The sequence below is a fragment of the Psammomys obesus genome, unplaced genomic scaffold (assembly GCF_907164565.1).
Source record: "Psammomys obesus unplaced genomic scaffold, mPsaObe1.curated_primary_1811, whole genome shotgun sequence".
In the NCBI taxonomy this organism is placed as follows: Eukaryota; Metazoa; Chordata; class Mammalia; order Rodentia; family Muridae; genus Psammomys; species Psammomys obesus.
Window position 1 is genome coordinate 984,633 of NW_026590561.1, and position 13,177 is coordinate 997,809.

General features: G+C 42.2%; 1 protein-coding gene across 1 annotated transcript; it reads right to left on the reverse strand.

The window, feature by feature from the left end:
* Window positions 1-1,190: 1,190 nt before the first annotated feature.
* LOC129677267 (claudin-34-like) lies at window positions 1,191-1,829 on the reverse strand. Its single transcript, XM_055607921.1, has one exon. The coding sequence runs from the start codon at window positions 1,827-1,829 to the stop codon at window positions 1,191-1,193; it is 639 nt and encodes a 212-aa protein (XP_055463896.1).
* Window positions 1,830-13,177: the final 11,348 nt, after the last annotated feature.

Genomic DNA, 13,177 nt, shown 5'->3' on the forward strand with positions numbered 1-13,177 from the left:
ATTTTTTTTCATATTTAATCCATCCTGTAATTAACAAGCTTAAGGGCAGTTTGTGTGGCATAGTAAGACCCTAGCTCCAAACAAACAAAATAAAAAAGAAGGTAAGGAGGGAATAAAGGAAAGGAACAGGGTGATAGAGACAATATGATTGTAGAGGAGGATCAAAATGTATATTGCATCCTCTACTCCTGCAGACAGGACTTGAAGCTGTTCTTTCTCCACCATCCTTTTAAACAAAGTCCCATAGATTACTAAGAATGTGTGTAAGGTAAGGTATATGTGCACAAAGAGGTGTTTCACCAAAAATATTATGTGGGGCTCAGGCTCACAGAGCTATGAATACTACTGTGTGAATGGTGAGAGTCTAGATCTCCAAGGACAAACAGACCCTTGAGGAAAGGGAGAGGAAACATCCCCATCAATACAAAGAACAGAGCAACATCATGGTTACCATGAGGAAAGAAGCCACTACTAAAGGAGCCCTACTCTGCCTCTGTGCATAAAGAAAGCATTAGAAAACAAAAGTGTCTTAAGGGTATGCTTAAACATATGTTCGAGAAATATGTCATCAAACAATCCAATATTGAGGTTGGGGGCTGAATAACAAAGGAGAATTGTTAAGCCTTTAAAAGCATGATATGGTCAGGCAAGAAATGCCCATTTTTAGAGAATAATATTGTAGTATATGGGGATAAAGGGGTATGATACACAGAATTTAAATCACTCTGGAAATAAAAGAAAAATGGCTTAAATGGGCTAGAGAAAGGAGGAAATATGTAAATCTTAAGACTTGTTGAACCTTGTAACTATAGATGAGATATGGAAATGATCACAAAGATAGTAGTATCATGACAGAGAAAATAGGCCTACTTTTGTTTTACCTTGGATTCAGAAAGTGATGTGAGAGATAAATGAACTCTAACTTTCATTTCCATGTATAGACCACAGTAGTCAAAACTCAGATATCATAAAATCAGCAAGTGAACAAGATTTTATTTCATGAAATCCCACAATCCAACCAATGAAATAATGAAACAAGACAGAAAATAGGCCAACTTGGCCATTTTTAGGTCATGGGCTATTTGGGTGTGGTTCTGAGTCCTTGAAAAACTTAAGTAAAGGTCTTAAAAATGCCTGCTATAACCCCTGGGAATTGGGGATTTCAAGGTGATGAAAGTGTAAATTAATTTTCAAATCTCAGGAAACACTTGGTTTTCCATAGGAGAAGTGTAAGAAAAGAAAATAACACCACTGCCTAAAAACATGAGGGCAGCTATACTTGCCACTACATTAGCAATTCCAACTCTCTGATTAGGTGGTTGTGAAGGTATCTGGAAAGATACTGGGAAGGGAATTCCTGCTTTGTGGATGACAGAGATGTAATTGCATAAGACGGCAAGGAAGATGAAGGCACTAGCAATGGTGTTAAAAATGGCTGAAATGAAGAATGGATTGTATGGGATTTTCCTCTGTGGTCTCCCTGTATGCACATTCCGAAGAGCAAAAACGGTGGCAACTGTCCCAATTAATCCGCAAATGTTGGAGATCTTTAAGAAGCATTGAATGACTCGGATATCCCAAGGGATAAATCTTTCATGGTAGGTGTATTCATGGCACCTTCTACCATTGCTGGGTTGGATGGTTTGGTGGTAAAGGCAGACTCTCCACATCCCAACAAAGGCTCTGGTAGGCTCGGAGAACATGGTTTCGTTTATGTACCAGACTCGCCACTGTGGGAGGCCTGCAGAGATGGTACAAAGGATCCATGCTATGGATGCCAAAACAAAACCTCCGACTTGGCAGTTGGAACTTTTACTGAGCAGCAACATGACCGCAAACACCGGACAACTGCAAAGAAATACATACAGTGTAAGGATGGCTTCCTTAGGCCTAGGACAGGGTTCCCTGGGAGACCACTACCAGGAGGAAAGCCTCAGTTCTGTTTGAAACAGTGAGGATATGCTGTTATGGGTGTGATCTTAGCAAACTCAGAGAAGGAACATGTTTACTGACAGCTTGACAATGCCTACAACCTCTAAGAGTTCTGTTTCTGACTATTGGTCCAGATATGCATAAACATTTGACCACAACCGTTTACCTATAATGACGGTCATCACAGCACTGTTTGTAGTAGTGGTTATGTTGAAGGCCAGCCTGGCTAACATAATAAGCTATCTCTGAAAAACCAATGTATCTATCAATACATGAATAATCGGATGAATAATAAATTAATTAATCATTTTAAAAGTAATAGATTATTATGTTATTCTAGAAAATATATACAGTTCTCTCCTGTACATTACCCGAAGCAAATTTCTTCACTTATCACATGTCATACAGAGAACCAATGAAGAGAGAATATTAGGAACACACTATATAATGATTATTTATCTATTTATTTATCTATTTATTTATTTATTTAGTATATCATGAAACCTGTTGGGAAGATACAAAATAAGATTTGTCTGAATTTACTGGTAATCCTTCCCTTTAGATTAAAAAAATCTATCACACTTTTGTTGTTGTTTGTTTAGTGCTTTTTTGGGGGGGGCAGGGTCTGACTAACATGCTAGACTTCTCTCAAACTTGTGGCCATGGTTGGTTTCACACTCAAGGCAATTTGCATGCCTCAGACTCCTGAGTACTGGGATTATAGGCACACGCTGCCATGCCTGGCCTGTGTGAGGTTTTATATTATTGGCATTGTTTGTTGTTGCTTTCTTTCCCAAAGATTTATTGATTTATTTATACGTGCATTGCTGTTTTGCCTGCATATATGTCTGTGTGAGGATGCTGGGTCCCCTGAAACATGAGTTACAGACAGTTGTGAGCTGCCATGTGCGTGATGGGAATTCTCTTAATCTCTGAGTCATCTTCCCAGCCCTCTTTTTTATTTAAAAATTTGAAATTGTTTTGAGATTTCATACACTGGTACTAGATTTACACAATTTATACCCCTCCTTTTCTGTCCAAATGCTTCCATGTGACCTCATCCCTTTCAAATTTATTACTGAAATGCTAATAGATCTTAATGATCTGTGCCTGCTCCGCAAATGCTCTATCACTGACCTGTGCCCTTATGCCCTACAATATGTTTTGTGGAGTTTATTTTCAGATGTTCTCTATGCATGTACCCTTTCTGGTGTTCTAGGGGGAAAGTGGTAGGAACAAACAGCAGGATGAGACCCAAGGGAATTCATTTCCCTCAAGTTACCCATCTATAAAATGAGTAAAATATATTTCTTGGAAGTGTCTGAAGACATCTCCATCTTCATTGCTAAAAGAATCACCATTTGGGTACAACATGGTTTTACCTTTAATAACCCTCTGTTCAATAGATTTAAGTTATGGGATGAATCCTATAAGTCAGCCACTAAAAACAGTCTCTCCAGGAGCCAATGCGGGAAGTTGTGTCAACATATGTCTCAGAGGAGCATAACATGAAGAGATGAAGCCATATGGTTGTTGGGAGGCAGTGAAGGTGAAAGGAGTTCTTTAAGGAACTCCTTTCTAACTCAACCAAAGAAAGAGTCCAAGTTTTAAAAACAGGGAGAGGGCATACCACCATGCGCCTGAGACCTGTCTGAATGGCAAGGTCAAAACGCACAGCCTAACCTTGGAAGTTGGTGAATATTAGGTGAGTGTTCAGATGAATGAAGGCTGATCAGGAGAAGACCTCCAATCTGTGAAGAAATTTGAGGGGTCTGGAGATTTTTATTTGAAATACTATGGATGAGGTATGAGGGAGGGAACACTTAAGGCTGTTACTGGAAATTTCTTGTAATGGCTAGAGCAATTTTCCCAGCAACAATATTAATAAGCATCATTCTCTAACTGGAAGTTCTAACTCAATCGGTAGTGCAGATTGAAGCTAGAGAATCATGCAAACTAGGCAAGCCTGCTACCACTGAATCTTCTCCCCAGACTTTTTAAAATGTTCACTTTGAGATGGGGTCTTGAAAGCTACTTAGGCTGGATCTAGATTTTCCTAAGTGGTTCAGGAAGACACATTGTCTTTGCTGTTGTTTGTCGGATTTGACATATGGCCAAATTAGGTAGCTCACTGTACTGGTTGCTTTGATGTCAACTTGACACAAGCTAGAGTAATCAGGGAAGAGGGAGCCTCAATTGAGAAAGTGCTTTCATAAGACAGGGCTGTACGCAAGTATGTATGGCATTTTCTGAATTAGTAGTCCATGGCAGAGGGCCCTGTCCATAGTGGGTGGTGCCATCTCTGGGTTGATGATCCCGAGTTCTCTAAGAAAGCAGGCTGAGCAAGCCATGGTGTGCAAACCAGTGAGCATCACTCCTCCATGGCCTCTGAAGCAGTTCCTCACTCCAGGGTCCTGCCCTGTTTGAGTTCCTGTCCTGACTCCCTTCAGTGATAAACAGTGATGTGTAAGCGTAAACTAAATAAACCCTTTCCTCCTCAAATTGCTTTGGTCATGGTGTTTTAATCATAGCAATAGTAACCCTAAGACAAGTTGATACCAACATAGTGGGGTATTGGTGTGATAGACCTGACCAGGTTTCAGGGAGGATTGTGGAAGGACTCCAGAATTTTGGTCCAGAAAAGCCAATGAATGTTGAGATCTCTGGCCCCACCTCTCAGCGGGGCATCATGGGAGAGATGGCCCTGGTGGTGTGAGAACAGGAAGGCTGTCCATTCTCCTAGCAGCTGAGGTACTCAGGGGAGCAGGGCCTGCACACTGCAGAAGGAAGTTTTGGGATCATGAGAATGAGGGTTGTCCCTGTCCCTCCCCAGCTATAGCACTTGGGAGAGCAGGCCCTGCACCTCAAGTGGGCCACAAAGTAGAGCTGATCCTGATGGCAGGGTATTGGGAGAGCTGGCCCTGAGAGTTGGCCCCCAAAATCTTCAGCTTTGTGGCGATGTGAGTGAAAAAGAAATGCCCTGAGGAAGACATGAGCACAGGATAACCAGTCCTGCCTCTTATCTGCTGTGCAGTGGAGTGGATAAGAAAAAGACACTCTCCTCCCTTCCCTTGTCCCTTACTACTTATAGACGGCAGGAGAGCTGGCCCTGGGGTCATAAGAGTAGGAGAATTGGCCATGTCCCTCACCGGCTGCAACACTCAGGAAAGTGGGCCCTGCATCTTGCCTGGGCAGTAAGGTATAGCTGGTCCTGGTTACCAGGCCTGCCAGTGAACTAGCCCCGAGGACATGAGAGATACACCCAGGCCCCAATCAAGGGCTTTAAATTGGCCCACCCCAACAACTAGCCCATCAGTGAGCTGCTGGAGTGCATGAAAGGGCCAGTCCTACAAATCCAAAACTACAGTATCTTCATGACACAGAGTGACAACAGGATATCCCAGAGGAGTCCCAGTAAGGTTCCAGTATTGATAGAGTAGCAGAAGCCAGAGACCTAGTACCAGACTGATGATTCATTGCAATGAACACACTATACTACAACTTCCATAAAGATTTCTTTTTCTCTGCTGGGTGTGAGGTTGCAAGGGTGGAGGGTGGGTACAAGGAGAGGGAGAGATGAATGGTGGTGGGGTGCATGATGTGAAGTACACAAAGAACCAATAAAAACTGAGGTGAAATCATCTGGGAAGTGTTTCTTGAGAGCACAGAGAAGCTGTGAGGCCAAGATTAGGCCTCACGTTGGCAGCTGGGCTTGGTAATGTGCAAGAGTCACCCAGGTGATGCTGGTTTTGGAGACATGTAGGGGTCATGGAGAGCAGCTGAGGTTTGGTGCTATGTGAGAACAGGAGAGGCTATTGGTGAAGGTGCAGTCTCAGTGGCAGTTAAAGGCCCAGGACTTAAAAAGGTCATGAAAAGTCAAGGCTTGGCACCATGAAGAGAGCCTATCAGAGGATACTGGTGAAAGTGCAGCCCATTTGCAGCAAGGAACTCCAGCAGTTTAGAGAGGCCATTACCATGGGATGACCACAAACAGCAGCAGCAGCAGTGACGTGGAATGAGCCAGAGCCTAGGAGACAAGCTTTGTGTGTTGCAGAGGGCAGAGCCAGAAAAGTGACTCAGACTCCTTGGATGAGGCCAGAAGATCAGAACCAGATCCCAGACACTGGGTGACTGGAGTTTGGTTTTGCTTTAATTTGATTGTGACTATGCCCTGATTTTTTTCCTCTTGAAGTAAAAAGTTTTTTTTTTTTTTAATTTTACTGGAGTCCACAGTTGAGAGACTTTGAATTTTAAAAGACTTTGGATTTTAAAAGATATTGGTTATGTTAAAGAACTGAAATTTTCATGTGTTTGAATTTGTAAAGACTGTGGGACTTTTAAAGTTATTTATGTTTTTAATGTGAGAGCTTGGTGATGAATAAGAAAGGAAGGGTGTGGCTTAATAGTGATATATTTGTGTGTCAAGTTGATAAGGGGTCAGTTGTACTAGCTAGTTTCATATCAACCTGACACAGCAATAGTAGAAAGGAGCCACAGTTGAGAAAATGCCTCCATAAGATTTGTCTATAAGGCATTTTCTTCATTCGTGATCAATTGAGGAAGGGCCAGCCCATTGTGAGTAAGGCCATCCCTGGGTTGGTAGTCCAGGGTTCTATAAGAAAGCAGGCTGAGGAAGCCATTGGAAGCAAGTCAGTAAACAGCATCCCTCCATGTCTCCTGCCTCTAGGTTCCTGCCCTGTTTGAGTTCCTGTCCTGATTGTTATTGGTGATGAACAGCAATGTGGAAGTATAAACTAAGAAAACTCTTTTCTCCCGAACTTGATTTTTGGCCATGGTGTTTTGTTGCAGCAATAGAAACGCTAACTAAGACAACCATGTTGGTTTCAAGCTTATGAGGTAGCCCAGAGTAGAATTAAAGTGGTTTTCCTTTTACCCATCAGAAAGGTAACTGTGTTAAACTGACATCAGCACAGATTCAACAAACTAGCTGTGCATTCCAGGCCTGATGTTCTTGCCCCAAACTTCAAAGTAATCAAATGTTCTAGGAACCTTGGGTCCTATCAGATGGGAAAGAATAGTGAGAAAATTCAGGAAGACCATAATGGAGTAGTAGAGGGGACATGTATCACACTTGCGACCAGAAGAACCAGGAGGGCTGCTTAGAACATGTTATCATAAAAGCTATCACAAAACAGGAAGGTTTTCATATATATAACAAACTTTTTCTATAAAGAGGCCTATACCAAGGAATAAAGATGTCCAAATTCCACAGATATCCTGGCTTTAGGGCAAAGAATCTAGGAGACAGGGTAGTGGGGCAGAGAAATCAGCCATGTGGCTGATCTGATCACCAAGTTAGAACGTGTACCTTTCACACCGTGGTAATATTGGAAGGTAAATATGAAGTAGAAATTAGCACAGCTCAAAGTCTCTGTGTGACCAAATGCCTGGGAGAATGAATTAAAGAGATGAATTACTTGGTTTGGTTCAGTTTCAGAGATTTGAGTCCATAGTCCTTAAGCTGTGTTGAGTTAGGTGTGTAGGTTAGTCAGGAAATCCCTGTAGGGAGAGCAGGAGGCAGAGGTTACTCACTTCATGATGGGCCGAAAATAGAGAGACTGAGACCACAGATGAGGTAAAACCTTCAAAAGCACCCTCATTGGTATCTACTTGCTTCAGCTATGACCCAGCAGTGTCCACTACCTTCCAAAAAAGTGCTACTGACTAGAGACCAAGCTGGGACAGATCATATCCAAATTTTAAAACTATCATAGAAGTTTAAACATCTTGTGATTTCACTAAGGAGGTCTCTGGAGGTCAACTCCAGATATAGATGGCACATAGGCAGTTGCTAAGGGCTAGGGCAGTGAAAAGGGAGAAATGATATTCAACGAGGACAGCATTTTAGTTGGAGAAGATGGACAGTGTTGTCCTTTCCACAGCACTGGCCCACAGAACTTTACAATTAAAATAGTGAATGGTGATTTTGCTATAAATATTTAACCCCATTCCATTACTCAGAGTAGTCAACAAAGATGTATAGCACCCCTTCTAACCTGGGATGTTCTCTTCAACTCAACCATTGAACAGCAGTGTGGCACCGTGTGCAGCTAGCTGTGCCAGCTGGGCAGACGAGAACACAACTTCCCTTATGTGTCCTTCAAGTCTTGTGGCTGGCTTCACAGTCAACTGTGAGCTCTTGGCTCACTACGGAGTACTTCAGAGTTCTGAGGCCTTTATTGTGTCATCAAATGTCAGGTTTTAGTGACCTCATCTTTCAAGTTTCAGCCATTAACTCATGAGTGCAAGGACACTATTGGAGGCTAATCTTGCAAGGCCTTTATTTGCTTTGGTAATGTATTTTTTATGTTGCCTTTGTGGGATACAGTACATTTAACAGTGTGCATCCCTGCTTATGGTCCAGACCCATTTTTGTTAATTTAAACCAACCTGATGTTCTTCATTTTGTTCCTTCTCTTAGAGGCTCAGTTTCTAACCCTGTCATTGGAGGTGGTGACATTTTAGAAGAATCACTGCCTTGTATAGATACAGATGGTAGCAAAGGTGGCATCACACACTAAGAAAGGTCCTAGTTAACTCATCAGAGCTGGGCAGGCATGGTAGCACATGCCTTTAATCTCAGCACTTGGGAGGGAGAGGCAAGCAGATCTTTGTGAGTTTGAGGCTAGTCCGGTCTACAAAGCAGGATAGGCATGGCTATTATACAGAGAAACCCTGTCTCAACAGAACAAAACAAAATTCATCAGAGATATGCACTAAGATATAGATGTGTGGAACAGCTAGTGAGATTATAGCTGTCATAAAAGGGAAAACCTAAAACACATTGAGGAAATTCCTTTAGTAAACCACTATAGCTCCGAGTGTCACATGCCCAAAGCTATGACAGCCATCTTTATGACTGAGCTTGTGCTCTCTTTTAACTGCTAAGGACATGTCTAGTCACAGGGGTGAGTCCAGAAGCACATGGCACGCTGAGTGCAGCTTGTATCAGCTGCTGGGCCTATAAAATTCTGAGATAAGTCAAGAATTTTGACTATGCTCTGCTGAGATTTTACTGTTACACAGCACAGTTTTGGTGACAGTTAATCAATACAAACTGTGCCTCTCACAGTTGGCTTATTATAAGTTAAAAACATATAATCAGTAGTGTTTATTCAAATGATTTAAGAATCAGTCACATGGTTAGGTTCTTTCTCTCCCTTTATTTTCCTTTTTTCTTGTTCCTCCTCCCTCTTCCCCCACCCCCACTCCTCCTCCTCCACCTGCTCCTCCTCTTCCTCCTTCTCTTCTTCTTCTTTACTTCTTCATCTCCTTCTCTTTCTGCACAGGACCTTGCTGCATAACTCAAGCTGGCATTGAATTATCAGCAATACTCTTCTCTGAGTCCCTCAAGGCAAATGCGTGGTACAATGCCTAGTTTAACATAGTCTTTTTTTTTGCTGAAGACTGCTGCTAGTATTTGAACCCAGCAATTTGTGCTCATAGTCTCTTCCCTTGAATAATCCACCCAGCACTGCTATTTTGATTGTTTTTTAAAGCTATAATATATGAAGTAAATGCATTCTCTATTCATTCTATTTTACACAGTTATTTTGTAAAACTCAAGCAGAAGAAGCTATTGATATGTAGCTAATGTCAAGCATGAAATGTGCACACATTTGCCGGGGAGGAATGCAGAATGAAACCACAAACAACACTGTGCCATACCTTAAATGCCTAGGACTGACCATTACCACCAAACTGGTTTTTATTAGTGGTGTTGTTTTACTTTTAAGGTTATACTATAATTACAGCATTTCTCCCTTCTTTTTAACCCTTCCAAACTATCCCATATACCCTTCTTGGTTCTCTCTCTAATTCCAGGCTTTTTTTCATTAATTGTTAGCATATGTGTACAACACACACACACACACACACACACACACACACACACACACATTCTTAACTACAATCTTCTCAGTCTGTATAAGGTGACTTGTATGTATGTTTTCAGGACCGACCGTTTGATACTGAATAACCAGCTAACATGCTCTTCCTTGGGGGAAAACTATTTTCCAGATCTCAACATTATTTAGTTGTCTGTTGTTCTCTGTGTAGGGTTGAGCCTGGTGGGCTTTCTCCATCCACTTGGTCATGTCTTTCATTGAAGACCTTGTTGTGCTCATGTTAAGGCAGTCCATGTTGAAAAGACTTCATATAGATCCTTGCTTCATAATAACCAGACGTAGAACAGGAAACACGGGAATGGGCAGGCAGATGTGTATTTCACAGTTGCACCAAGTAGGGACTGAGCATTCAAATATATGAGTCCATGGGAGCCATTCTTATTCAAACCACTACATTTCACTCCCTGCCCCCATAGGCTCATGGTCATATCTGTAAAATACAGTTAGTCTAACTTCAAAAGTCCTGAGAGCCTTTCACAGTTACAACACTGTTTAAAAGTTCAAAGCCTTTGCTGAGATTCAAGGCAATCTCTTAAATTTTGCCTTCTGTAAAGTCAAAAAGCAGATCACATACTTCCAGCATATACTGGTTAAGACTTATACATTGTCATTCCAAAAAGGATGAATTGTGGTTTCAACCAAATGTTGAACACTCCAAATCCGGTAGCTCTATGTCCATTGTCAGACTATTTAGATGGTTCTGCCTTTCCAGCTTTGTTGTCTGCAATAGAAGCATTGGGGTGGATGGTTAAGGGAAGGAGGTCAGTTGCATATTGGATATATTGTAGCCAAGAGAGGATATTTTGGAGCTCCTTCTGAGTTTGATTTTCCTTTTGAAGAATGTTAACATGGGCAAAGACTGCTTTGGAGGCAAGAGACAAGTAGATCAGCTACAGGGTATTTGACATAGCCATTAGGGTAGAACTTACTTGCAGCTCCCATTCACCATCTTTTGTTCTAGGGATCACTGATGGAAAGCTGAAAATGAGTATTAGGATTGGCACGCATGGTATTCATTTTGGTATGTCCAGCATCTACAACTTCCATATGTGGACGCCTTCTGGAGGCAGTCACCTGTGTTTTGGTGAGGAAAACAGAGGAAAAGGATGGTAATAATAGAGATGGAATTGGGGTGTAAGGGGAGTGCAAGCCTCGTCCGATATCCTTCAAGTGGACAGCCTTGGGTTCCTATGAACTTGTTGTGTCCTTTGTAGGTCTTCCTAGCAAAGAATTTCTAGTGGTGGGTCTAGGAGGGCTAGGGAGAGGCTGGGCAGTAACAGGGTTAGAATGAAGAATTATGAAAACATCCATAAGAATAGAGGGAAAAGAAGACTGTGGAGGGCATATGGCCTGGGTATCAGCCACCAGGTCATGGATGTTTCATCAGGGGTGGCACCTCCTCTACCTGCTCTATCTCTGACTAGTCTTAGACGGTGGAGTGATGTTGGACACATCTGGCAGGGACCCAAATAGGCCTAGGCTGTTCCTGTGGGGGAAAAAACACACACACACACAAGAAAAAGCTCTTCCAGTTGTAAGGAGGAGGTCAGGTCTCTTCCAAATCCCTTCTAAATGATCTCACCATCATACTAGGATAGGAGGTATGTACCAATGGAGGGATCTAGGAGGGTGTTTGGAACTCTTGTAAATGTTAAATATACTTAGGATAGTTAGAACCATCATTAATTGTATGTTAGGGCCGTAGGTGTTTGCCCTTTGTTTTAGAAGCTGGACTTGTAGGGTTTGATGTGTTCTTTCTATTATTCCTTGGCACTGAGGATTATGGGGACTCCCTGTGTGATGGGCAATTTCCCATTGTGAGCAAAAGGTTTTAAATTGGGAATGAGTAAAGCTGGCACCATTGCCAGTTTTTTGAGGAATGCCCATGATGGCAAAGGTGGAGAGCAAATTCTGAATTAACCTTTCTGAATTTTCTCTTGTTTGGGCTGTTGCCCAGATAAAATATGAGTAGGTGTCTATAGTAACAAAGGTATATTTCTGTCTGCTGAATTGAGGGATGTCAACTTGCTGTAAGGCATTGGAACTGAAATCTTGGGAGTTAGTGGCCATAGTTTGTAAAACTGCAGCGATAATAAGGAAAGCACAAGAGGAACATGCTATTATTCTTTGGAGTTGAGCAAGAGAAATGTGGGAGAAACAGGCATGAAGCCCCTTTATATTTGTGTGTGTGTGTGTGTGTGTGTGTGTGTGAATGGGATTGGTCTGCTTGCTCAACAGAGGCTATGAATGTCCCTCTTAAGGTGGTCTGATCAACAAGGGAATTTCCCTTAGATATTGGACTTGGCAGGGAACTGTGGGATTTAACATGCTGGATATAAAGGGGAGAGGCTGTTTTCTGAGAAGGAGTGAAAACCTACACAAGCAGAAGGGAAAGTGGATTGGCATCTTGTTTGACAAAAGATCTTGATAACCAGGGGAGCAAATTAACAACATATACACTATCTGAAAAGAGGTTCAAGGGCCTATATAAGGCTAAATATATATAGCTCTTTATATTGGGAGCAGTGATGGGGCAAGTCTTTGAATCGGATAACAGGGATTCATTCCCAGACGAGTAGTATATTATTTCTGCAGCTCCCCTCTTTCCTCCATCAGTAAATATTGAGGGGTCCCCAATGTTGGACTTCTTCGTAAACAGTAGGGGGGATTAGCCATGGCAACAGGGGAATGGCAGAAGTCCATTTTTTGTTATCACTTTGTCCTGGAAATCCTATTAAGCTAATACCAAATCTGGAGTTATTTCTGAGTAGTCACTGAATACTGTAGAGAGGGAAAGAGGTGAGAAGAATATTAGGTTCTTTTCCTAAGGTTTGTAGGGCTCTATCACCGCCATTTTTAGTCATAGTAGTGAATACAGCCACCTCAGTTAGACTTCCAAGGGCACTGCCCAACAGGGGGTGTATCCCTGGGGCTGATACAGAGCTCCCAGAAGTGTAGGAGAGGACTTAAAGATGAGGAGCTGTATGGGCATTGCTGGGTCATATCTAGCGAGGGTTGTGTCTTTTAGGGCACTATTAACAGAATTTAGCGCTTGGACTGCCTCAGGGGAAAGAGTTCCTGGAGAGTAGGAGCTCTTATTTTCTTTTAAGAAGTTAAAGAGATGATCTCACAGAGGAGCCTGGGCCCTAGCTGCTTCAGTCTTTATCCTCAGGACACATGGGCATGCATCCAAGCCAGCCAGGGCCCTCCCAGGGTCTGAATATGGACAGCTGGGGATCTGGAAACAAGATTTTCCTTCTTCTACCTTCTTTTCTTTTTGGTTTACTCCGTGAAAGTCTAGTTGCAGTGGTGAAGCT

Excerpts from the sequence above, each read along its gene's own strand:
- LOC129677267 (XM_055607921.1), bottom strand. The coding sequence starts at position 1,829 with ATGTTGCTGCTCAGTAAAAGTTCCAACTGCCAAGTCGGAGGTTTTGTT.